Raw genomic sequence first — 27,519 nt, 5'->3', positions numbered from 1 at the left:
TGGCCTTAGCCAGTACACAACCTCACTCCCTACCCCTCCCATGGGGTACAAAAGAGGTGGTACCAAAGCCCCTAGACTCACAACCCTCCAAACCAGAACATGTCCATAAATTGTAAGGGGTGGGGCCAGGAGCCTGCACCACTAGTATGATAAAGCCTGCTAAGAAAGACAGGGGCGGGGTTAGGACAGGAAAAGCTCTAATGGGCTACATAGCTATGAATTATGTTTGCTTGGAAACCCCAATAAACTTCACATTGCTTGCACTTTCGACTCTGGCCTTCTTCTTTCTGTCTGCCTGACAGGAATGAAGAGAGTGTGAGGGGAAGCCTTAACAAAAAGTATGTGACCAAAAATGACCCTAGGCCACAAGATTATGGGGGAAAAAATGTACCAATGAGAGATCTTCCAAAATATTAACAGTAAGAGTCATTTGTTTTTGCTTACAAGTCACATTTTTCTAACACATGCCCTAACCTCAAGTTGCACTATGTGCATAAATGCTAATGAGGTATAATCAGAATCATATTATAAAAAGAGGGTGCCCAGATCAGGAAAATTGAGCTCCCTATGAAGAACTCCAGCTGGACTATCCCTCTACTGAGGATCAATCCGTGAAAGACCCATCAGACCCTAACATTGTCTAGGAGATGTGAGTATAACTATATTTGTAACTTGTGCATAGGTCTGTGTAGAATTTCTATAAGCTCAGGTAATCATAACTTTAATTGTAACTTTAATAAAACTTTTAAAACAGACTAGACCTTTTACTTGTAAATGTCTGTGTGGTCTCTAGCCTTGGTCTTTATGTGTTGCTAGAGACTCTAAATCTGAAGCAAGTAGCAGAGGTGACTTTCACTCTGTTAAGCTTGAAATTATAGCCACCGTAGAGCCAAAGCCACAGTGGTATAATACCACATTCCAAAATTCACTTTAAATAAAATAAAAGGCTACAAATTGGCTCATGGCTCCAGAGAATACAGAAAGTATGATGGAAAGAAAGGCCACTTTAGACCGTATGGGTGTAATTAATTGAAGATAAATTATTTCATGTAGGTAAAAAGGACTGTGTTCTGCTTACAGTGAGATTGGGCAGCAAATCCAAGATATCCCAAAGATAGAGAGTGAGAAAGATATATGTACAGAGATGCAGTTTCCTCCTGTATATGTTATTAATGTAATACCAGATAACCCCATTTCCCATATCCCAGAAGCCATGGTGGAACCTGGGAAAGAACAGCCAATATTAGGACATAGCTTTCCATTGGGTAAGTGGGGCTGAGGGTCTAAGAGCAGACAGGAATAACAGAATAAACACTCAGGCAAGTTAGAAAAAGAGGAAGTATCAGATACAGACACTGAGACAGGCACTTCGGGGGGGGAGTGAAAGGGGGAGTTGAAGAAGCTGTCTGCAGTGAAGAAAGGGAAGGTCTGTTACAAAAAAGTTTACCGAGGAAGAAAAAGTCAGGAGGTGCTTCAGTCTCATTCACAATTATGCCGCTTATTACAAGAAACCCAGGGAACTATAGAACTTGCTGTAAGTACATGAAAGGAAGCAATCTTAGATATAAATGCCTCCCATGAAAGATGAAAGTCTGTGCTATTTGTGACCCTAACAAATGAGTCTAATACCTTTAAGTCAATTGAGCCAGAAGCAATAAGGAAGAGAACAAGTGGCATACTTCATTCTGATTCCCATCTGCCCACTTTACACCAAAAGGCTTGGCCAAAAACAGAATCCCCACAGGACAAGCTGCCAATGCCAGACCTTCACAAGGTGCAGGCACCTACCCCAACCAAAACAAAGTATAAAAGGTTAGAACAAAACTTCCCACCTACATTTTACACTGTAGAAGCTGCCTAAACTTGGGGGATACCAGTTCCTTTGAAAAAAAGAGGAAAAGGAAATCCCCAATATAACTATAAAGGAGGAACAAGAATCAACTTCTAAATTGGAATCTTCAGGATTGAATAGCCATGCCTTTTCCCAATAGCAGTAGTAACAAATGCAAAAACACTACATGCCATTGAAAAGATGATAGGGCCAATGAAAAAAGGAGATAGAGTTGCAATACATGCAGCACTTTGTGGAATACATTGCCACCAGAATTTCAAGAAGGGGAAAAATCATTTACAGGCACTGTACATCTGTTAGAACAGAATATGAACCCAGGACAGGCAGGGGTCACCCTGGTAGCTAATCTGAGACAACAGGAGGGAGAATCCCCATATGTATTTCATAATAGATTATATGCAGCTTGGAAATCTAATGAAATGTCTGGAAAGGAAACGGACCCTCAATATATTGATTTGTTAATTAACAATGCTTCACCAGCAGTTTGAGGAAAGGTTATGATCAATGATTTAGATAATGGCATAAAGAGTACACTTATAAAGTTTGCGGACAATATCAAGCTGGGAGGGGTTGCAAGTGCTTTGGAGGATAGAATATAAAATTTAAAATGATCTGGACAAACTGGAGAAGTGGTCTAAAGTAAATAGGATGAAATTCAATAAAGACAAATGCAAAGCATTCCACTTAAGAAGGAACAATCAGTACCGTGAAAGGGATCTGAGAGTCATGGAGGATCACAAGTTAAATATGAGTCAACAGTGTAACGCTGTTGCAAAAAAAGCAAACAACTTTCTGGGATGTATTAGCAGGAGTATTGTAAGCAAGACACAAGAAGTAATTCTTCCATTCTACTCCATGCTGATTAGGCCTCAACTGGAGTATCGTGTCCAGTTCTGGGTGCCACATTTCAGGAAAGATGTGGACAAATTAGAGAAAGTCCAGAGAAGAGCAACAAAAATTATTAAAGATCTAGAAAATATGAGCTATGAGGGAAGATTGAAAAAACTGTGTTAGTCTTCTCCTTTCCAGATTAAACAGAGGGGGGACATGATAACAGTTTTCAAGTACATAAAAGGTTGTTACAAGGAGGAGGGAGAAAAACTGTTCTTCTTAACCTCTGAGGATAGGACAAGAAGCAGTGGGCTTAAAATGAAGCAAGGGCGGTTTAGGTTGGACATTAGGAAAAACTTAACTGTCAGAGTGGTTAAGCACTGGAATAAATTGCCTAGGGAGGTTGTGGAATCTCCATCATTGGGGATTTTTAAGATCAGGTTGGACAAACACCTGTCAGGGATGGTCTAGATAATACTTAGTCCTGCCTTGAGTGCAGAGGACTGGACTAGATGACCTCTGAGGTCCCTTCCAGTTTTATGATTCTATGATTATATGATGCATGTACACACCAAGAGTACCCTTCCAGATATTTTGGATGAATTGTCTAAGCTTATAGTTATATTCAAACCCAACTGAAAAGTTCCAAGAGAATTCATCCTCCTATAGCAACTGTTCAAGGAGCCTCAGGTAGAACAAAAATTAAAGTAGAAGGCCTACAACATGTGGCAGAAGGCCAACAAGATCACTCAAGAGGGTTGGGTAATAATATTAGAAACTGATCATATCCAAGAGGTGCCATACCATGCCGCCCCCAAACTCAAAATCCATGATATAACAATCACAGGCACCTAAATGAAGGAGCGCTTGCCACTTCACGCTCATCACTATCTTCACCAACTACAGTATGAGACAATTCATACCTGACAATAATCATTATCATCCCCTCCCAAAAATCCCAGCCTATCAACCTCCTAATCCTAAACTGGACATAATTAGAACTTCACCAGATTGGAACAACACTAGAACCTCAGAAGTGTGAAATGCAGGAAATGCACCAGCAGATGAACTCCATGATTTTGAATTGCTAGCCCAACACACCTCAACCCATTGCAGTAGCTACTGCAACATTATTCTGGATTTCAACTCCACTTATGCAGTATGAAAGCCAGGAAGGGGAGGGAGTGAATGAGGGTCCATAATGACAGATAGTATGAAGCCAACAGGCCCTGTGCAGTTTTTCCTCCCAAAGGCAAACATTGCAAAGAAAAGGGCAAATGTGCATGAATAAGTGACTTAATATAGAGATGCTTTTGCTAAACATGGGCATGTGTGTGAAAGAATGGCAGTGACTATTATAATCACAGGAGGAAATTTTCCTCCACAGAAGTTTTTTTCAGGTATTAGCTTGTCTCAAGGAGATGGAAAACGAGCTCAACAGAAGGTGAATTTAATTTGAGACTTGCCCATGCCCACTGATATAATTTCTTTATGATCTTTTCTAGGATTGGTGGGATACCATCGAAACTTCATTCCTAACTTTTCTTCCATTGCAGGTCCACTGTACAAACTTCTGAAAAAAGGGATTGCTTGGTCCTGGATAGACCAGCATGTGAATGGATTTGTAAAATTGAAGCAAGAAGTAATAAAAGCACCTGTGCTGACCACTCCAGATCCCAGCAAACCATAACACTTAGAGGTCTCTCTCAGTGCAACTGAACTTGCAATGGTAGCTTCTAAAGAGAAGCATGGAAATTTAGGCCAATAGTCTATGACTCTAGAAGAATGAGCGTAGTAGAACTTAAATATTCCACTTGTGAAAAATATGTATTGGTCACCAGCTGGGCTACCAAGCAGTTTGTGTTTTTAATTGGTTTAAACCCAATAGCTCTACATTCCACACACACCCTTCTCCAGTTCTTGTTTTATAATCGAATCAAGGATGGAGATCTGTCCAAGACTAAACTGACAAAATGGACTTTGTTGTTGCAGGGAAAAGATATAACAGTGATCCGAGTACAGACCTTATATCCATTGCCTGGTGCCCTGTTGTATTCTGGGAACTCTGATGTGTGCCCATATGTTGATCAAGGGAAAACCTTGACCCAGTTTTTCGCAGTAATATCTCCCAGAATAAAAATCATAGAAGCATATTGCTTTTTCATAAATGAGTTCATCTACTATGATCAGGAGAATCCAGTACCTTCTTGTTGTTATTGACCCATTCTCCAAATGGATGGAAGAATTTCCTCTTAAGGCAAATGTTGCTTTAGCCACAACAAAAATATTTGGAACAAGACTTCTCTCATTGGAAACTCCCCACTAGGGTAGAGTTAGATAGAGGGACACATTTTACTGGGTGAATGTTTCAAGGTGTTTACAGTTGTTGGGAGTGCAACAAAAAATGCGTATTCCATATAGACTGCAATCATCAGAGATGGTAGAGTGAACAAATTGCACCATCAAACTAACGCTGTGGAAACTGGTAGATGCCAATGGATGCAATTGGGATATGCTGACTCCAATCATTTTAATTACACTCAGGGCAACTCCAGCTGCCTCCACAGATCATACACCCATTGAGATGACTGGGTGAAGCATGTGGATGTCAGAGCATCTTTTGTAGCATTCCAATGGCACACAGCTAGAGGGAATCAAACTGGAAACCTATATGCAAGCATTTACTAAAACATCTTAATCTGATTCACTTGCAGGTGGCTGTTAAATTGGGAAAATCCAAACAGAAGGCAAAAAAGTCTATTTTGATAAAGGCCAAAAAGAGAATACTTGAAAAATTGGAGATCAGGTGATGCTCCTATCATATGCTGTATCAGAACATAATTTATGTAAATTAATTAACTGGACCATGGATGTACTTATATACTGTCACCTCTCACTCTTCCTACAGGGGTATATCAGCGATGAGCAGGGAGGTGGTATTACTGATGTGTACAAGGCTGAATTCCTACTCTGTCACTCTGAGTGCAGAAGGTGGGAGCCCACAAGGATTCTAAAAATAATACTGGCCATTCCAGGCTTGTATTAAACTCCTAAGGTTACAGCTTTTCTCTGACCTTGGCTTGGTAAATGCTGCCACCACCCAAATTAAAAAAAAAAAAAAAACTTTGACCGAGGAAGGAGCACTTGGGAATTCCTCCCTGCAAGGTACCCTCAAACCCTTTCACCCCCCTCCCCCGGGGGAAAAGCTGAGAAAGAAAACAAAAGAGATTAGCTGTTGCCACCAGCTAATCAAACAGCATATGCACAAACCTCTTAGGACACCAAAAATCCAATCCTGTTCTTAAAAAAAGGTAAATTTTATTAAAAACTAAAAGAAAGAAAATACATCTGGAACTTAGGCTTTTGCTAGATTTTAAAAGAGCAACTCCAAAAATCAAGCACACAAAATAGCTTTCTTGGGGGTTCAGCTTAAAGGTTACAAGCAAACAAAAGCATCTGGGGTTAGAACAGAGGAGTCCACAAGCCAATAAGAAATAAAAGAAATAACCCAAATCATTTCTTTTTAGCCATTCCCTAATTTTACTTACATATCTGAGACTCCAGATAAGTAGGTTCAAGGTATGAATTGATAATCTATAATCATACCTGGCTTAAAGCTGCTTACAACATTACTGCTCCCTGTCCCTGCAGCCCAGAGAACAACAGACATAGGGAAAGTTTCTTTCCCCATTTTAAAAAATTCTAGCCTTCCCATTGGCTCTTTTGGTCAGGTGCCCACTTTTTTTTTCTTTACCTGGGGGACTTTTTAACCCTTTACAGGTAAAGCAAGTAAAGAACAGCTACCAAGAGGGATTTTACATCTAACTGGCTGTCTGGGTGTCCATCAAAGGGAGCTACCCCCCCACACTTTATTTATCACAGTCTATCTTAGGGGTATGATTTTGAACAATTAGACAGCTTTTTAATCTGAAACAAAAGCACAGAAGGAGACCCAGTGACTGGAAGCTGAATCCAGACTGATTCAGACTAGAAATAAAGTGGAAATTTTTAGGTGAGGGTAATTAACCATGGGGATAACTGAACTCAAGTCCATGTGCCTTCCCCATCACTGGGGTCTCTAAAGGGACACAGTTGTCTTTCTGAAAGATCTGCTTTAGTTCAAACAGGAGCTAAGGGTTAGAGGCAGGAATTGCTGGATCAGGTCGTGTGAGCTATACATTGCAGCAGATCACACAAGATGATCATAATAGGCCCCTAAGTCTTTAAGTTAACCAAAAGAGTAATCTAAAAACCCAAAAGCTTCATCTCTAAATAGTGACTTATATCAATTTGGAGTCATTCATGTGGATCACCCACTAGTGCCCCTGGTGCTCACTTTACAGTATAGCTGCTCCTTCCTCACCCCTCCTCCTTCTGCCATCACGCCAGCTCGGGTGCAAAGGGTAGCCGCCCACCCGCTCCCAGTCCAGCGGGGCCCATGGAGGAGATGGCAGCAGGGCCATTGCCAGGAATGGGAGAGGGACCACCCCAGGGGGAGATTTCCTTTCCCACTGCTGTTCCCCCTTGCTGCCCCATCCCATGGCACCATCGCCCTTGCCCCCTGGCCCTGCCCCTGCTGCCAGGACCTCCGCCTCCACCTTGGACGGCTGGGTACTCATGCAGAGGAAGTGTGGCAAAAGGAATTCTCAGGCTCCAAACCTCCCCCTTGATGTGGAGGGGGTGGAGGCCCCCAACAAGACCATGAGGGGGGCCACCACTGCAGAGACATCCAGGTCTCGAGACAGTTCAGCAGGTGAAGCCATCTGGGAATGCCATGGCAGCAGAGAGGGGCGGGATCGCCCCCCTCTCAGAGTCTCTCCCTTAGGAGGCCTCAGATGGAGCCCCCCCAGCCCTTTTGTTACCTGTGCCCCCCATCAGTGCCGAGGTGATTGTTGCCTCAGTTGCAGGCGGGGAGGACTCTGGGGTGGTGAGGGGAGACTTCACCTCCATCATTGAGGAGATCGAGGCCCTGGGTCTGACCCCGATCACCCAGGGGGAGGACGACCCTTTGCCAGCAGGCCTCGATCTGGGTGGTGGCTTGGTTATACCACCCCCCTCCTCCTCTTTCCCCTTTATCCCAGGCTACCACCCCCACTCTTGATATTGGCGAGCCCCTGGATTCATCCACCTGCCCAGCTGCAGATGGCACCCTGCTCGTGGCCGCCAAGACCCTGATGGCGACAGCCAGTGCCGAACGACCAGGCCCTGAGCCCTTGGGTGCGCCCCTCTCTGAGGCGGGGCAGCCGCCTCCCTTCCTGATTGGGGGCCCTGCCGCTGATGCCATCATGCCTGATGCTGTGGTTGAGGCCTCCTCAAGGCTTCAAGCCATTCAGTGGAGCGTGGGTCCACTGCTCTATCTCGGCATTTACCTTTCTGCCATGCATCTTCTCCACTGGAGAACTGGCAGGATTTGGAGGCCAGGGTGGGTGAGCGGCTGCGGAGATGGACAGGATTGCTCTGTTGCATCTCCCTGCGGGGGAGGGTCCTGGTACTGAACCAACTAGTCCTGTCCATACTCTGGCACCGGCTCAACATCCTGAGTCCAGTCCTGCGGATCCTGGCCTGGCTCCTGAAAGTCGCTCTGGAGTTCTTCTGGCCAGGACTGCACTGGGTCTCTGCAGGGGTCCTGAGTCTTCCTCTGGAGGAGGGAGGACAGAACCTGGTCTGCCTCTGCAGCCAGGTCCATGTCTTCCACCTCTAGGCCCTGCAGAGATTCCTTTATGGTGCAGATAGTCCGACGTGGAGCACGTTGGTGCACGCCTTCCTCCACCACCTCCGAGGGCTCCAATACGACTGGCAGCTCTTTTTTCTCCACCCGAGGGGTCTTCCGCAAGACCTCTCTGAGCTGCCAGTCTTCTACCAGGACCTCCTCCAGACCTGGAAGCTGTTCTCGGCGACCAGGTCTCTTGTGGCCACCGAGGGGGCGGACCTCCTCGCGGAGCCCCTGCTACACAACCCCAACATACGTGTGCAGGTGGCAGAGTCCTCCCCCCCCCCAGTGCACAGGAGGCTGGTCCTGGCAGAAACCACCAGAATCGGAGACCTTCTGAACTATGATGGGGGGACTGGGTGGATCCCTGAGCACTCGGTCGGTGCATGGGGCTCTCCACCCTCCTGACCCCCCTATGTGTGCTCCAGTAGGTGGGGGAAGCCTTGTCACCCACCTCTCGTGTTTTCCTTGAGCAGGTACTGCAAGAGGATGCTCCCCACCCACCCCTCACCCCGGGCCCTCCGGACCTTTTCATCGGGCCCCTGTCCCGTGAGCCTTCCCAGGCCCATCCCTTCCACAATCCGAGCCGGCTGCATGCCCTGCAGCCAGTCCACTTCCAAACCATGCCAAGGAAACAACTATACATGCTCGTGCTCCACACCTTTCACTTCCTCACACTCGTGTCCCGCCCTGATACCAAATGGCAGGACTATCTACCACCTGTGGAGGGTGAGGAACCCCGGTGGGCCAGCCTCTATTCTACCCTGGTCCCACGGTCCACTGGGGACATTGGTTGGTGGCTCCTCCATGGAGCCGTGAGCACTAGAGTGTACCTGGAACAGTTCACCCCATTCCCAACTCCTGCCCCTTTTGCAGCATGAGGGAGAACCTGGTGCACGGTTATCTCAAATGCATCAGGTTGCAGCCCCTATTCCAGCTCCTCCACTTTTCCACACACCTGTTTCTTTTCACACACCCTGTCCACGGCCCCACCAAGTCTCGAGACCTCCTCGTCAACCTCCTCCCGGCCCTGGCCAAAGTGGCCATCTACAACACCAGGAGGAGGATGCTTGACGACGGGGTGCTCTGCAACTGTGGGGCCTATTTCTGCTCCTCCCAGGTCTCACGCATCTAGGCAGAGTTCCTCTGGGTGGCGTCCGCTGGCTCCCTAGACAGCTTTGAGGAGCAGTGGGTGCTGTCCGGGGTTCTTTGCTCGGTGTCTCCCCCTGGATCCCTAGTTTTGAACCTGTGAGCTTTACTCCTGATCCTGTTATTCATTAGTTGTCCACCATCTTCAGTTGGTTCCCAGGTCCAGTGGTCCCTCCAGCAAGGCTAGGGGAGGGGCCTTTAGACATTGGTCGGCTTGTGCGCACCCACCTCCCAGGATTTCCAATAAGGCCTCACTACCTGGTCCTAGTACCCATTATACAGCAGAGCTGCCCCTTCCCACCTCAACCCTCAGCTGCCCCCAGTGGCCTTTATACAGTATATCTGCCCCTTTCCTACCCCATACCCTCTGCTGCCTGCACTGGGCATAACACAGTATAGCCACCCTCTTCTGGGATGTTTTGCATATTAACACACTAATAGCAAGGGAAATCTATTTTCTCTGCATCTGTAAGTAACTTGAGTCTCAGTATAAATTCTGGCAGGCCAATACTATGTTTCTGGTCTGCGTGCTCTGTGAATCAATTCTACCAGGAGTGATCTCTGCCAGCCTGGGAGGAGGGAAGTCCATATTTTGTCATTCATATCCTTGGGGGTCTGTGATGTGTGTGTGTCTGAGGCAGAGCTCAGAGCAGCTGGACAGGGAGGCTTTTCTTTGCTGGAGAGTAGGGTTTGTGAGGGGAGATATTTGTATTAGATTTTGATATTGCCCTTTGACTGAAAGGAGGGAAAGTTCTTGATTTAACTGCACAAAAGAACTTCACAGCAGTTGCAAATTGAGTGTGTTCCTGGAGGCCTTCTGTATGGGGTTCATGGAGCGTTGTCGGCCAAGTTGTGTCCTCTCCAGTAATCCCACCCCTTTCTCTCTCTCTCTCTCTCTCTCTCACACACACACACACACAGTTTTAAAAGCAGAAAACCACCAGTGCAGATCCAGAGTTCACATTCTTCAGGGTCTAGACACCCACACTCACATACCTGCCCACAGACAGGTAGAACATATGTTCAGAAATGTAAGCACAGCAAACTGCGGGTGTGGGGACGGAGCTTCACAGAATGCAATTTAGGGCTGGAGTTATCAAAGGAGCGGAGGGAATTCCAATGAGATTTGTCCCCTTAACTTCCTAGAGTGCTTCCCAGAGCCTGCAAGGGCCCTAAATTGATTTCCATACAAATTGACTGCTGTCTGTCTACCAGTTACAATGCCCTCTGCCAAATTTTCACAGGGAAGTAACTTTAAAATTAAGTCAGGTTGACACCCTGGCACTTGGGCTGAATGGAACCAGAATAAACAGCGCCCCGAATGGGGAGTGGGGGCTGTGTCTATTTTCTCAGCTCTTTCTCTCACCTAAAGGTTTCTAACAGGGATTTGCTGTTTTCTGTGCTCACAGTGACACACCAAGATCAGAAATGTCTATCTGGCTATCTCCACACACCCCTCTCCCTCCCTCTCCCCCATATATACACTTTATAAGAAGGGCAGGCTTGGGAACATGAACCATCGTCAATTTCTGTTGTAGCAGGAGAGAAATGTTATTACTAGGGTCTGTGGGGGGGGGGTTGTTTTTTGTTTTAAATCTGATCCTCATCACCACCACCCATTTTTTCTCTATTATTTGTATTTGGAAAGTGGAACTTCTAAATCAACCACACTCCATGTTAGCTTATTTTCTTTTACATTTCCAGGTGGAGACAGGATTTCAACTCCTAACTCCCTTAGACTCTTTGGAAATTCCACTCGACATCCCTATAGGATGATACTAAATGTTCCTTTTCTCTGAAACAGCCACAGAAAGAAGAAAACAACAGTTAGAGGTTGACTTGGTCCTCCCATCAAGACGTTCCCTGAAGAGTACATTTGCCACTGAAGAAAGAATTCCACATCACCAGGAGCTCTACGGGGAAATCTGGGAGAAGCTATGAAAAGATTTCAATGGAGAAAGGTAAATTATTTGTCCTACAGAAACTTGTTTTGTTCGACCAAGAGTAGATTTCTTTCAATTTGACAAAACTTTCGCAATTTTTGAACCAACTTTATTTCCCAATTTCTCAGAACTTCAGTGAAGCGAAAAATCAGTCATTTGCCCACCTCCACCTGTAACCTTGGCTGAGGTTTCCAGATACAGATACATAATACAAATGTAAAGAGTAAATCCTGAGGAAACTCCAGGGACTGGGTGTTATTTGTGCACAGGCCCGATGTCTCCACTCTATGGCAGCCTTTGGAGAGATGAAGATATTTTATTGTATTTTATTTTTGGCAGGATGATAGAACTATCCGACTTTCCCATGAGCTCTCGAAGGGTGAGAAAGAAGCCACTGAGAACAGAAAGGCAAAAGTTCTGGAGTGCCTCAAGAGCCTTGGCATTGCCCGTGATGAGGTAGGAGCCCATTGTGCCTCATAGCGCTAAGGAGAACAATATAGGATGTTAGTCATGTGGATGGTGATTGAGGTCCCTGGTACAGTGGGAGGAAATGCCTCCAAAATCCTGCTCTATGGAGATGTTCCCCTTGAAATACAACATTCCCAAAGCACCAGGGAGGCAACCCATGACCACAGACATACAAACCTTATGTCCTTTGGCAGGCTCAAACTTGGGGGCCTTCAGTGCTAAAAGCACAAGCCCCTACCCCTTTAGCAGCAGTAAGGGGCTTGCTGAGGCTAACCTCTGGAGAGCTGCATACTCACGTGAATTCAGTCAGTGCTTCCTAATTCAGTCAGTGCTTCCTAAAGCCTCTTTGCAGTGTGTGTGTATATACCACTGTGATTTTGAGGCCAGACAGAGCCTGCAGCAGAGAACAGATGGGAAGGGGAGATTAGAGCCGTCACTGTAGTGCATAGACAGCATTAGAGGGACAGAGTTGGTTGAGCTACTAATACTTGTCTGACGTATTACTAATATTAGTAATGAATAGTGACTATGTAACATACTTTCTACATGTATCACAGCCCCCTCTGCTGGTTGAACCTTACAGAGGGTACAAGCCAACTACTGCTGCCCACCCCCCGTGGTTACTCTGTTAGCTGGCATGGTGGAGAAATTTGAGGAACATCCCAGGATTGTTACCCATCATTGAAAAGTGGTGGTCCTTAGGGGGATGTGAACTCCTGTGGACCTGACATATTTGGGAACATCTCCCCTCTGACGGCTTTGCAAATCTCAACCTAAGAGTCTTCCACTGCTTCTTCTTCACAGTATTCTTCCTTCATCTGAAGGGAGAGTGACCTGGGTTTTTTTTGGTGCTCAGGGTTCAGTAACCATTTGTAACGATGCTGCCTCTGGCAGGACACAACTGAGAGTTTCAATTCAGGACAAATTGCTTAGAGCAGGGCAATTACAGCTCAAGGCTGGGTTTCCTTTATTATTAAGGCACACCAAACCAGCCAAACAGAGAAGACTTCGGTCTCACCCCACTGGCTAACCATAAGTCATACAAGCAATTCCCTTAGATACTCCAGTTTCCTAGTATCACCACCAGTGCCACTCGTTATGGGGATGAATGGTTATGAAAATCAGTACCTCAGTAAAAGAAAAAAGGTTCTCTCGATCCCGAAGGACCAAGCCCCAGACCCAAGTCAATGTACAAATCAGATCTTACCCACAAATCACGCTGTTGCCAATCCTTTAGAATCTAAAATCTAAAGGTTTATTCATAAAAGGAAAAAGATATAGATGAGAGCTAGAATTGGTTAAATGGAATCAATTACATACAGTAATGGGAAAGTTCTTGGTTCAGGCTTGTAGCAGTGATGGAATAAACTGCAGGCTTAAATCAAGTCTCTGGAGTACATCCACAGCTTGGATGGGTCATTCAGTCCTTTGTTCAGAGCTTTAGTTTATAGCAAAGTTTCTCCAGAGGTCAGAAACAGGATTGAAGACAAAATGGAGATGCTGCTGCTGCCTTTTATAGTCCTTTTGCCATGTGGCTTGTGCTTTCTTTGTTCCAACCACAAGTCACCCAGCACGTGGCATGGAAAAACCTTAGAGTTCGGTCAATAGGCATGTCCCTGCATGCCTTGCTGAGTCACAAGGTGATCTGCCTTCTCTCAATGGGTCAGTTGTATAGCTGATGGTCCATAATGGGCCATCAAGCAGGCTAGGCAGTGCTGAGACCACATTGTCTGGGATGTCACCCAGAAGCATAGCACAAGTTTGAAATACAGATAATATAGAGCCAATACTTATAACTCTAAACACAAAAATGATACATGCATACAGACAGCATAGTCATAACCAGAAAATCATAACCCACTCATGGACACCTCACACGACAACCTTTGAATAATATTTGTTGCAAATATATAATAGTGGTTGCAGTTTATGTCAATAATGTCACATCCCCAATGCAAAATTGACGCAGGAAGGGATGACACAAACATCACTGACTGCATCCCAAGAGCTCCCCATCCTTGGTTCTCTCTTACTACAGCTAGTATTGGTGTATAACAGAAATGGTTTATTCAAGTCAGGTTCAATAACATGATTGAATCTCTTTACAAACTCAAGATAAAACTTGGTTAGAAAAATATTAATCATAAATGAATTAACTAGTAATTAATCATTCATTAATTAACCACCAATAAATTAATGTTAAATATTAATTAATATTAACCATTAATTAATCATTAATGGTCTGGAGGATGGTGTGGATTGCATCCTCTGCAAGTTTGCAGATGACACTAAACTGGGAGGATTGGTAGATCGCTGAAGGGTAGGGATAAGATACAGAGGGACCTAGACAAATTAGAGGATTGGGCAAAAAGAAATCTGATGAGATACAACAAGGACAAGTGCAGAGTCCTGCACTTAGGACGGAAGAAACCCATGCACTGCTACAGACTAGGGACCGAGTGGCTAGGCAGCAGTTTTGCAGAAAAGGACCTAGGGGTTACAGTGGACAAGAAGCTGGATATGAGTCAACAGTGTGCCCTTGTTGACAAGAAGGCTAAGAGCATTTTGGGCTGTATAAGTAGGAGCATTGCCAGCAGATCGAAGGATCTGATCATTCCCCTTTATTCGACATTGGTGAGGCCTCGTCTGGAGTACTGTGTCCAGTTTTGGGCCCCACACTACAAGGAGGATGTGGAAAAATTGGAAAGAGTCCAGCAGAGGGCAACAAAAATGATGAGGGGACTGGAGCACATGACTTCTGAGGAGAGGCTGAGGGACCTGGGATTATTTAGTCTGCAGAAGAGAAGAACGAGGAGGGGATTTGTTAGGTGCTTTCAACTACCTGAAAGGGGGTTCCAAAGAGGATGGATCTAGACTGTTCTCAGTGGTAGCAGATGACAGAACAAGGAGTAATGGTCTCAAGTTGCAGTGGGGGAGGTTTAAATTGGATATTAGGAAAAAACTTTTTCTCTAGGAGGGTGGTGAAGCACTGGAATGGTTTACCTAGGGAAGTGGTGGAATCTCCTTCCTTAGAGGTTTTTAAGGTTAGGCTTGACAAAGCACTGACTGGGATGTATTAGTTGGTGTTGGTCCTGCTTTGAGCAGGGGGTTTCACTAGATGACCTCCTGAGGTCCCTTCCAATCCTGAAAATCTATGAATAGTAGATTGGATCTGCTCTTGCAGCATGGTTCCTGTATGTCTCATGTGATCTTGCCAAGGGATAAAGAACATAGCTACTTTATCCAAACAAGCTCTGGCAAATGTTTGGAACCCAATTAACATCAAGTATCAGAGGGGTAGCTGTGTTAGTCTGGATCTGTAAAAAGTGACAAAGAGTTCTGTGGCGCCTTATAGACTAACAGACGTATTGGAGCATAAGCTTTCATGGGTGAATACCCTCTTCGTCAGATGCATGTAGTGGAAATTTCCAGAGGCAGGTATAAATATGCAGGCAAGAATCAGTCTAGAGATAATGAAGTTAGTTCAATCAGGGAAGATGAGGCCCTCTTCTAGCAGTTGAGATGTGAACACCAAGTTAACATCAAGTTACTGTAGATATTAATGTTGTCCATAGTATAGGAATCTTGTCATTTAGCAGTGAAAGCAGGTGATAGTGTGCCTCAGTTTCCCTTTTCCCCCATACAGGACATTAGGTTTGGAATGTCTTTTCTCCTGTGAAAAGTTCCAAGACTGTTTACAAGCACTGATTGTGAAACATTAGTATAAGTCCTTTTAACATAAAGTGTGTTCTTATGTTTTACTCTTAACATGTTCAAGGGATTTTCCAAAACATAAGGCACATTGTATATTTTTACAGTTCTTGGTAATAGCAACACATTAGTTACAAAAATCACCATTAACCATAGGCTGTGCACCCACCGGCAGCTCCCCGCCTCCCCACCCAGCTCACCTCTGCCTCCTCCCCTGAGCGCGCCACGTGCCCACTTTCCCCCCCTAGCTCCCAGCACTTCCTGCCACAAAACAGCTGTTTTGCGCGGCTGGGAGGGAGGGGGGAGGAGGGGGAATGTGGCGCGCTTGGGGAAGAGGCGGGGCTGGGGCTGGGATTTGGGGAAGGGGTCCAATAGGGGCAGGGAGGGGCGGTGTTGGGAAGGGGACTTTGGGGAAGGGGTTGGAATGGGGTTGGGGCAGGGGCAGGGGCAGGGGAAGGGGCGGGGAAAGGATGGAGTTGGGGCGGGGCAGGGGAGGAGTGAGTTCCTACCAGCGCCGGGGAAAGTTGGCGCCTATGCCATTAGCAATAACAACAAATTAATTGCAAGTGCCTATATACAACTATTTTTGTCATGCCACACCTCTGGCCCAATACCATTTTTGGCATTTTAGGCTTACCCTGTGGCTTCTCTTTGCAAAAGTAAATTATCTTTTTCCTCCTTGTCCTGAAGGATCAAACCCTCATTTCTCTTGCTTAACAGAATTCACTGGCTGATGGGGTGTGCTCTCTTTGCTAACAGCTATTAGCAAGTCTTTCTTCTCCCTGTTAGTGAGGTGATTTGCATCAACACAGACAGGAGCCTGTTCAACAGTTTTCAGATCCTTAACTGCTACCAATTCCAAGGCTGGACTCTGTCTTAAAGAGATACCACACAAATCCAAAGAGTCTGAGGATGACAGTTTCCTTGTTCTCCCCTGCATCCTTAAGCATTCAGATGTAAAAAGCACAGACTGCTCACTTAAAGAATTAGCATGGAGACATTCCTGTTCCAACACCATTGTCTTCCCAACAAGCTGGCCAGACACAGCCACTTGGTCACAGGGCTGTTTAAATTCCCTGACACTTTTCATTTCATCTGAGACCTTTTCTAAGCAATCCACACTGGATCTTTCAAAAGGAAAGTTAGTGGATCCATTCACAACAGAAAATTTCTGGCTGTTAGGAACTGAAACTTTCTTGATTAAATTACTTCCACACCCTTCAGTTGCAGCAAATTGCTTGCACAAATTACCATGAGGATTCCTTTCCCTAGGACCTTCTCTAAGGCCTTGGCTACACTTACCAGGTAGTTCGACGGCTGGAAATCGAAGTTCTGGGTTCGACTTATCGCGTCTAGTCTGGACGCGATAAGTCGAACCCGGAAGTGCTCGCCGTCGACTGCGGTACTCCAGCTCGGCGAGAGGAGTACCGCGGAGTCGACGGGGGAGCCTGCCTGCCGCGTGTGGACCAAGGTAAGTTCGAACTAAGGTACTTCGACTTCAGCTACGTTATTCACGTAGCTGAAGTTGCGTACCTTAGTTCGAATTGGGGGGGGTAGTGTAGACCAAGCCTAAGCAACAATTTACCCCTTTTTGCCCTTACCCTCTTCACTTACAGCTTGTTCTAAAGGAACATTTTCCTGATCAACAACAGGCTCTTTCTGGGTCTCACTTACCTCCAGGATCACCTTTGGCTCATCAGGCGGATTTCTACACAATTCCCTTTCAGGCAAACTGACAGATTTCATAGTCAAAAGGTCAAAGGCATTCTCCTTCCCTTTGCCACACACAAGTTTAGGATTTTTTTCCTTCTTGCTACAAGTTTTCAAACTGTCACTAGGTAACACAATCAAATCACCTTTATGCTTTTCTGCAGAACTGCAATGCTCCTACTAATAAAGCCCAATATGCCATTAGCCTTCTTGGCAACAAGAGCACACTGCTGACTCATATCCAGCTTCTCATCCACTGTAATCCCCAGGTCCCTTTCTGCAGAACTGCCGCTTAGCCAGTCGGTCTCCAGCCTGTAGCGGTGTATGGGATTCTTCCTTCCTAAGTGCAGAACTCTGCACTTGTCCTTGTTGAACGTCATCAGATTTCTTTTGGCCCAGTCCTCCAATTTGTCTAGATCACTCTGGTCCCTATCCGTACCCTCCAGCGTATCTACCTCCCCCCCTCCCAGCTTAGTGTCATCTGCAAACTTGCTGAGGGTGCAATCCATCCCATCATTCAGATCATTAATAAAGATGTTGAAGAAAACAAGCCCTAGGGACGACCCCTGGGGCACTCCCCTTGATACCGGCTGCCAACTAGACATCGAGCCGTTGATCACTACCTGTTGAGCCCGACAATCTAGCCAGCTTTCTATCCACCTTATAGTCTATTCATCCAATCCATACTTTTTTAGCTTACTGGCAAGAATACTGTGGGAGACCATATCAAAAGCTTTGCTAAAGTCAAGATATATCACATCCACCACTTTCCCCATATCCACAGAGCCAGTTATCTCATCATAGAAGGCAATCAGGTTGGTCAGGCATGACTTGCCCTTGGTGAATCCATGTCGACTGTTCCTGATCACCTTCCTCTCCTCCAAGTGCTTCAAAATGGAAAAAAAACCAGTCCTATATTACAAGTTTGTCTAAACAGACAAACAAACAAACAAACAAAAACTCACTCCCATGAATTATTGAGAGCAAGGGACATCAACATGAAGGACAGTAAAGTTAGGCACTAGATTGCTTAGTTGCTTTTGAAATGCCTTCTAGGCACTTATCTGCATCCCTTTGAAAATTCTGGTCCCAGTCTGTTGATTGGTGCATAAGACATTAAACACAAAGGAAAAGGTTCAGAAAAGAGCAACAAACATGATATAGGGGTATGGAATAGCTTTAGTATGAGGAGAGATTAATAAGATTGTGACTTCCAGCTTGGAAAAGAGACGACTAAGGGGGGACATGATAGAGGTCTAGAAAATCATGACTGGTGTGGAGAAAGTAAATAAGGAATTGCTATTTACTTCTTCTGATAACACAAGAACTAGGGGTCATAAAATGAAATTAATAGGCCGAAGGTTTAAAACAAACAAAAGGAAGTATTTCGTCACACAATGGACTGTGAAACCTGTGGAACTCTTTGCCAGAGGATGTTGTGAAGGCCAAAACTATAACAGGATTCAAAGAAGAACTAAATGAATTTATGGAGGATAAGTCCATCATTGACTATCAGCCAGGATGGGCAGCAATGGTGTCCGTAGCCTCTGTTTTCAGAAGCTAGGAATGGGCGACAGGTGTCAAAGTCAGATTCAGGACTCACAATTTGTCAGACCACTCTGTTTATTAGCAAAGTGCTCTGCTAATACACCCAGATAATGTGAGCACCATGAAAGACTCAAACTATCTTATTTATACAGATAAAAGGGCACGAACTTAACAAGATAACAAAAGGAAGCAGAACTGATAAGTTTACCTGGGGCTAGACATACATATCTTATTTCCTTACTAACTATTACCAATCTCCTGTTAATGTCCCACCATTAGCTTAAGTGGACCCATTGTTTCATACCTTAATGTTTCTCTTCCTGACAACTATATTTCAACATTCCTTATTCCTGCTTAAAGGAACATACAGCATTTCTTTAATCCATTCTATTTTTACAATATAATTCATTCTACTTTCACACAGGGTATGGATGACTTGATGATTACCTCTTCTTTTCATTCCCTCTTGGGCACCTGACACTGGCCACTGTTGGATGACAGATACTGGGCTAGATGGACTTTTGGTCTGACCCAGTATGGCCGTTTTTATATTCTTATGAGTTTCAAAGGGCCCTAAGAGATACGGGGCTACCACTGTGTGATTATGATTGAATATGCAGGATAAAATGGATTTGCTCTTGAGTCATCATGGGACAAAGGTCATTGGGCACTTGATAAGGATGCTTCCTAACATAAGGCAAACAAGTCTTGGAACTTGAGGTTCTGTGTGAATTTCTTGAAAGGATATGTACGAAGAGCTGAATAGCAGAGATGCCTCAACATTTATAGTTCATTTGTCATTGCCTCTTTTCCCTCACCCAGGATACAAAGGATGACATGCCCAATATCGCTGTCCTAGGATCAGGCAGAGGTCTACGGGCCATGATAGCCCTTCAAGGATCCTTGGTGGAGATGAAGAAGCAGGGCCTGTTGGACGCTGTCCTGTATCTGTGTGGGGTATCGGGTTCCACCTGGTAGGTGCATATCAGCAGAAGTGAGAATGAGCCAGTTTTCCTGCACAGAGTTGGAGGCCACTGGGGCAATCTTATTATTATTTATCTCTGTAAATTTTCAATGCATGATGGGTGAGATTTTCAAAAGCACCTAAGGGTATGTCTACACTGAAAACAGGGGGTGTGATGTAGCATGCATAGACATACCTGAGCTAGCTTTAACCTTGCTAGCTCAGGCACCAATAGCAGTGAAGCTCTGGGGCTACAGCATGGGTTGTACAAGGCTGCCGAGGAACCTCAGCAAGCCCTCACAGAGATCCATGCTTCTTCAGCTTCACTGCAATTGGCACTCATGCTAGCTTGATCAAAACTAGCACAGGTGTGTCTACTCATGCTGTGGTCACACCTCTGATTGCAGGGCAGACATACCCTGTGACTGACCCTTTGACTTGCATTCCTAAGTCACTTTTGGAAATCCCACTTTTAAGCAGAGAAGTCTGGAAAAGCATGCAAAGTGAAACAGAGCTGTGTGACATGTGTAAGGTCACACAGCAGAGCTGGGACTAGATCATGGAACTCTTGAGCTTTAACCCAGCGTCCTACCCACTGGACAGCTGCCTCCTAGCCAGGCATAGGCAACAACTCTGTGGGTGCTCTGGGGCTGGGAAATGTTAGCGGGTGCTCCGCACCCACCAACAGCCAAACTCCCCCATCCTCACCTCCTTCTCCTCGCCAGTGTGCTGTATCCCCAATCCTCCCCCTCCCTCCCAGTGATTCCCGCCCTCCCTCCGCCTAACAGCTGTTTGGCGGCTCTTAGGACTTTCCAGGAGGGAGGGGGAGGAGTGGTGACCTGGCTCGCTCAGGGGAGGAGGTGGAGAAGAGGCAGGGCAGGGGCGGGGACTTGGGGGAAGGGGTGGAATGGGGGAGGGGCGAGGGTGGTGCAGAAGTGGGAAGAAGCAGGGCAGGGACTTGGGGAAAGGGGGTGGAATAGGGGTGGAGTGAGGGCGGTGCAGGGGTGGGAAGAGGCGAGGTGGGGCGGGGGCAGGAGTGGGGGGGAGTTGAGCACCCACCGGGCAGAGGGGAAGTCAGTGCCTATGTAGCTGGGCATGGAGAGCTGATGTTGGGGATCCAAGGTGGTGGGTGACATGATTAGAAGACATAGAGGCATTCTTGGCAGACTGAAGAGCTGTAGAAGTGAGGATCAGTGGAGACCAGAGAAGTGATGTTTACAAAAACCAAGGTGACAGAGGATAGGGTTCCAGTAGTGAGGACAGTGAGAAAAGGGCAATGTGTGGGGATGGTTAAGGGTTTTGGGATTCACTGGGATTTACCAAGAGATTTAGAATACACAGAGGGAAGGAGGGGGAAGAGTCAGACAGGTCCCCAGTATTGAGGCTTGGAAGGAAGCAAAAAGAGTGGACTTGTCAACGAAGAAAGAGATGGGGAAAGGAAAATCTTCAGAAACCTCTCTCTCTCTCTCATGCTTGCTGAGTAGAACTTTACTCTGATAGTCACCCCATTGAAGTGAACTACAGTGGCAGAAAATGAGAAGGGTGATCAAGGGTGGCCTATTGAAATGGGGTGTGTGTGTGTGTGTGTTTGTGTGTGACCACTGCCTTCTGCTGGGAGGGATCAAAATTTCTCCTCCCTATGTCATACACCCTGAACTCCAATGTATTTTCCCCAGTAGCTCAAGAAGAGCCCTGGGCTCTGGGTCACACTCAGAATGGCCTGAGTAGTGTGCTCACCACTGCCCTCTGTTGGATAGAGTCACAATGGCTTATTCATACATCATAGGGGCCTTGGCATTCAGCAGAGGATCTTAACTCTATCCCTGTTATTGCCATACATTTCCCAGCGGCCATGATGACAGACAGCCGTGAATAAAGTCCTTGTTAAGTCACATATTTGTTACAATGCCAGGATGATCACTAGAATTCCCTGTATGAAAAATAAAAGGTATAAAGATTAAAAGGGGGAGGGGAATTCCCCATCCTACTCCCTTAGTCTCAGCCATATCCCTTCTGGTTCATTAAAAGGTGCATGTCTACCCTCTACAAAGACAAGGACTGGACAGAGAAAGTACAGGACTTGGAAGAACGCCTGTGTGATACACTTTCCAAATCTTCATGGGATCTTCATAAGGCGTACTCTCTTGTGTGCCAGGCAGCTAAAGATGAACTCTTCTCTCTCACTGATATCTGGGCCTCTTTCGTTGTCTACAAAATATTGAATCAGGTGGGTTGCTACGTAAATCCAGAGTGGTTCCACTGAAAAGTCAATGCATTTACTTAGTGTATTTCCCCCCTGCCCCCCATTCTCAACAGTACTTGGATACAGGAGCAAAATAGTAGAAGTATAATAATAACTCCTGACAATATTTTCAAAGCTATTTGAACCCACGGGTAACTTTGTAAATGTCAGCCTCTTCCCATGAGCTCTCAGAGATCACTGAGGTATCTGAGCATTTCTAAACAGAGGACTTCAAGGCTGTATAAGGGATTTGGATACCCATTTCCCATTAAAACTAGTGGGAGTTTGGCCTCTAAATCCTTTAGGTGGTTTTGAAAATCTCACCCTAGCATATGATCCCCAAATCCTTGACTTTCCAAAATATGAAGAGAGCTAGAAGGCATGAAAGTCTCAATCACAGTCTTGATTTTTTTTAATAGTAGGATCTTCAATCTAGCAGAGAAAATGTCTAATACAAATCAATGGCTGGAAGTTGAAACTAGAGAGATTCTGACTGGAGAAAATCTGTCTAGATTTTAGATAATGGGAATAATAACTATTGAAACAACTTACCAAGGATTGTGGTGGATTCTCCATCACTGACAATTTTAAATCAGCATTGGATGGTTTTCTAAAAGATTATTCAACCCCAAATTTTGTTTGTTTGTTTGTTTGTTTTTTGGTTGGTTTCTGGTCATTGTTGGAGGGTATGATAAATGAAGGGCGGAGGATAGCTTCCTATTATGGACACCCAGCCAGCCAGTTAGCTATAAAATCTCTCTTGGTAGTTGTTCTCTACTTGCTTTACCTGTAAAGGGTTAAAAAGTCTCACTGTGATGCATAGGTAAAAGGAAGTAAGTGGGCAGCTGGCCAAAAGAGCCAAGGGAAGGCTAGAACTTTTTAAAATTGAGAAAAAAAAACCCCTTTGTCTGTCTGTTGTTGTTCTCTCGGGAGCAGAGGCGGACAGGGCAGCAACTATGCTGTAAGAAGCTTGGGAACAGGTATGAAAAATCATCTAGGAAGATATGATTAGGTTTATCTCTTTTTATTTCTTTATGGCTTGTGGATTCCTCTGTGCTAACCCCATGTGCTTTTGTTTTGCTTGTAACCTTTAAACTGGACCTCAAGAAAGCTATTCTTGGTGCTTAATCCTTGTAATTGCTCTTTTAAAACCTAGAAATAGCCTAAGTTTCCAGATGTATTCTTTCTTTCTTTCTTTCTTTCTTTCTTTCTTTCTTTCTTTCTTTCTTTCTTTCTTTCTTTCATAAAATTTACATTTTTTAAGAACAGGATGGATTTCTGTGTGTTAAGAGGTTTGTGCATATGTTTTTTAGTTAGCTGGTGGCAACAGCTGATCTCTCTTTTTTTTTTCTTTTCCATTCTCAGCTTTTCCCCGGAGGTTGGTTATGAAAGCGCTTGAGGGTACCCAACAGGAAGGAATTCCCATGTGTACCTTCCTGGGCTCTCAAAAGGATTTTGCACTTGGGTGGTGGCAACATCTACCAATCCAAGGTCAGCGAAAAGCTGTAACTTTAATACAAGCCTAGGGTGGCCAGTATTAATTTTTAGAGTCCTTGCAGGCCCCCACCTTCTGCACTCAAAGTGCCAGAGTGGGGAATCAGCCTTGACAGAGGGGTTTTTTTATACACGTTTATTTTCAATTTACCTAATTTTTCAAGTGAAATACCATTTCAAAAGAAAACTTTAAACTGTTTAATTTCAAAACAGCCAAAATAAAGCATTTAAACTTTTTTACCATTTTTTCTCAGATGGAAGAATTCAACAAATTTGACCTCAATTCACAAATAATTTCAATGCTCTGAAAAACATTTTGTCTGACATTATTGTTCCCTAATTCCTATTCATTTTGATGAAACTCAGGCTATGTTTACACTGGAGCTGGAAATTTAATTCCCAATTCAAGGAAACATACCCATTTGAGCTGTGATTTAGAACTTAGGTACATTCTCAAGGTGGTTAGCCCCTCCCTCTGCTTCTGCTGCTTCAGCTACACCGATATTTTTATCATGTTAGTGCTGGTGTGTCTCCACCTGGTAATCAGACCTTCCTTCTCCAGGATAGACATATCCCAAGGCATTTACTTGAAAAGTCCACTACGTGCCTAATGGCATCTTTAGGTGTCTAAATATTTTTTTAAATCTGGGCCGAATTCCCTTAGGTCTATTTGAAAGTCATCACCATGGACTGTAAATACCCTGTTGTTTGTCCATACAATGCTGTGACGTTCCCTTCTGGTGTTATCTGGACCAGTGATCTGCTAGGTCACCCCAATCCTTGACTCTGGGAGGCAGCCTTACCCTGCTCAGCTGTGAGAACCCCCACTCCTGGGCTGTTCACGCACAGCCTCTGGCATGTAAGCTGCTCCTTGGATTCTGCCACTGAATAACACTAGCCAGTATCTCCAGTCCCAGAGACAACCCTAGGAACCTCAGTCTTGCACTGTCCAGTTATGCCCGTTGGACACTGCAAGCTTATATGAGTTTGTCAATTTATCAAAGAAATTGATATGTACCTGGCTTGTTATCCCAAGGGGAGTCTCTGACACGCTTCAGACCAAACACCGGACTCCTCATTGGTTTTGTGGGTACAGACTAATACGGCTATCCCCTGATACTAAGCTGATCTTAACACTTTCAATGCCCTTACAAACATATATGCTTCTCACCACAGGCTGGCTGATTGCCCTTCAGCCAGGCTCTCCCCTTGATCAGCACTTCAATTGCTTGGTGGTGGTGGTGTCTGTAGATGTAGGTGGAAGAGAGAGGAAGAGCATGGCAAACGTCTATCACTTTTATCATGTTCTTTCTTTCCTCTTGGCTTTGCCCCACCTTCAGAGCCAGGTGAGCATTACCTGGATGATTTAGTTGGTGTTGGTCCTGCTTTGAGCAGGGGGTTGGACTGGATGACCTCCTGAGGTCTCTTCCAAACCTAATCTTCTATGATTCTGTGATTCATCACACACCCAAATTGACCAAAGGAAGGGGGAGGGGGTAACTCACTTGAGAGTCCAACAGATCCTTTTGTTGCTGCCAAGGCCATCATCCTTTGTTCCTGTGAGGCTGGACTGGGTTTGTCCCATACCTGCCCTGATGAGGTGTGAACTGCCTCCCTGCTCTTGGAGAGTTTTTGGCTGGGCTTATTTTAAGCCATGAAGACACATTTTCAGCCTCATAACTATATACATGCAATTAAAAATTATAACATTACTATAACGTTACTGTAACAACAATTACTATAACATCACTATGACAACAATGCTCAGTGCATCATGAGCCTTCCAAAGACACCCGACATGACAAACTTTGCATTAGATACCATACAATCAAATTATAAGGATGAACATGGGGGTGTAGGTTGTTTCCACGAGGTACAGAAAAAAAGCACTAGAATGAGGGAACAATGATGAAGATGATGATGGTCTCAGCAAAAAGGGTCTTTCTAATTCCTAGCCTGAACTAATTAGACAGGAACAGAATTACAGGGAACATCACCAAAATGTGTGTATTTCTGTGCTCATCATTTTTTAACTTTCCAGTATGATCAGACCAAGTTATCTCAACAAGACGATGCCTCCACAAGTGGGACAAATCCTTACCCCATCTATGCAGCAGTGGAAGCAAAGATATTGCATAAAGCACATGAAAACAGCCCAGGTAAAACAATAACACACTGGTGATATTAATGAGAGAAACCACATCTAAATGTCAAGTACTCTATGGAAAAAATAAATATTGATGTTGCCTCTTGCCCTTTCTGCTACTGTAAACACTACTAGGTGGAGTCACTGTTTAATAGAGTTGAATGCAATCTAACAATGTATTTTTTTAGTCTAAAAATGGCCTTTTAAGAAAATGGGGTTTTTTTTGCATAAACCTCTTTACCAAAATGGTTATTGATGTTCCTCATTTAAAACAACAACAACAACAACAACAAACCTGGTTTTTCAGTAAATGAAAAATTCCCATAACACTGCTCTACAGCCAAAATGCTTCTGAAATAAATGTAGTCAAACTTTACTAATTCTGGGTCACTGAGAACGAAAATGATGCTTCAGATTGTTGATTGGCTCTAGTTTTCAAGATATGCTATTGGGTCAGTATATACGACCCTTGACTTGGGAATGGCAGAGGATAAGTGAGTTATAAAGGGAAGGGATCTCAATTTAAACCAGAAATGACTAAAATACATCTTTGACTGGATCTATGAATAAATCTATAATTGGCTTTGGACAGTACTTGCTTTTTAGGGAAAACAATGAATGATGCAATCTGAAGCTGGTATTGCGTCATACATGATATGAATTGCATCATGTTATTCCTAGAAGTCATGGATGATGCAATCATAACGAAGCTTACATCACTCTGCTGAACAAATTGCCCTATATCAGCTCTAGAAATCATACAGTGTTGTGCTCTCTTATTTGTCAGTGTTTGATTTTGCAAAGGGACACATTTCTGTTTAGCCAAAGTGAGCAGAGATGCCTCGTACTTGTGTGAACAGTGCAGATAACTTCTGCTATGTTTGTGGTGAAGTGACTTTTGCATCATAAAAGCGCAGTATAACCACTATGGTTAAGAAAGCCTATCACCCTTATTTTGGCTGCAAAACTGGAGATCAGGACAAGAGGTGGGCCCCACACATATGCTGCAACGCTTGTGCAACAAATCTTCGCCAGTGGTTGAACAGGAAAAGGAAATCTATGCCTTTTGCAGTGCCAATGCTTTGGAGAGAGCCAACAGATCATACCAGCAATTGTTCCTTCTGCATGGTGCCTCCAGTTGGGAAAGGTGTGTCAAAGAAGAAAAAGTGGACTGTGCATTATCCAAACATTCCATCAGCTATACGCCCAGTACCCCACAGAGAAGGACTGCCGGTTCCTGATGCACCAGAATCATTCTCACTTGAGTCAGATGAGGAGGATGAAACTTCTGGTCCTGAACCATCAATGTCACAGGACCCACATTTTCTCCCATCCTCCTCCTCTGAACCACACCTCATAACACAAGGTGAACTGAATGACCTTGTCAGGGATTTGGAACTACCCAAGAGTAAGGCAGAGCTGTTGGGCTCCAGACTACAGCAGTGGAATCTCCTGGCAGGTGATGTTAGGGTTTCCATGTTCCGTGACCGTCAAAAGGATCTTGTCCCATTCTTCTTCATGGAAGGTGATCTTGTAGCCTGCAACAACATCGATGATGTGATGGCAGCCCTCAACGTCATTCATGATCCAGATGAGTGGAGACTGTTCACTGATTCATCAAAGACGAGTCTTGAAGCTGTTTTACTGCATAATGGCAATGTTTTGCCATCAATTCCAGTTGGTCATGCAGTCCATATGAGGGAAACCTATGACAACATCAAACAACTTTTGAGGTGCATAAACTATGACCA

At 44.7% G+C, this 27,519-nt stretch overlaps 1 protein-coding gene across 1 annotated transcript in view; it reads left to right on the top strand.

The window, feature by feature from the left end:
• Positions 1-564: 564 nt before the first annotated feature.
• LOC128846777 (cytosolic phospholipase A2 gamma-like) overlaps positions 565-27,519 on the top strand; it is a 58,854-nt gene continuing 31,899 nt past the window's right edge. Inside the window, exons 1-6 of the mRNA XM_054046017.1 lie at positions 565-649; positions 11,347-11,503; positions 11,825-11,941; positions 19,745-19,896; positions 21,915-22,113; positions 25,664-25,781. Coding sequence (XP_053901992.1) covers positions 11,480-11,503; positions 11,825-11,941; positions 19,745-19,896; positions 21,915-22,113; positions 25,664-25,781 — 610 coding nt within the window. The 5' untranslated portion in view covers positions 565-649; positions 11,347-11,479. The remainder of the gene's footprint in view (positions 650-11,346; positions 11,504-11,824; positions 11,942-19,744; positions 19,897-21,914; positions 22,114-25,663; positions 25,782-27,519) is intronic.

This window comes from Malaclemys terrapin, chromosome 12 (assembly GCF_027887155.1).
Source record: "Malaclemys terrapin pileata isolate rMalTer1 chromosome 12, rMalTer1.hap1, whole genome shotgun sequence".
Classification (NCBI taxonomy): Eukaryota; Metazoa; Chordata; order Testudines; family Emydidae; genus Malaclemys; species Malaclemys terrapin.
This window is presented reverse-complemented; position numbering and strand designations above follow the sequence as displayed.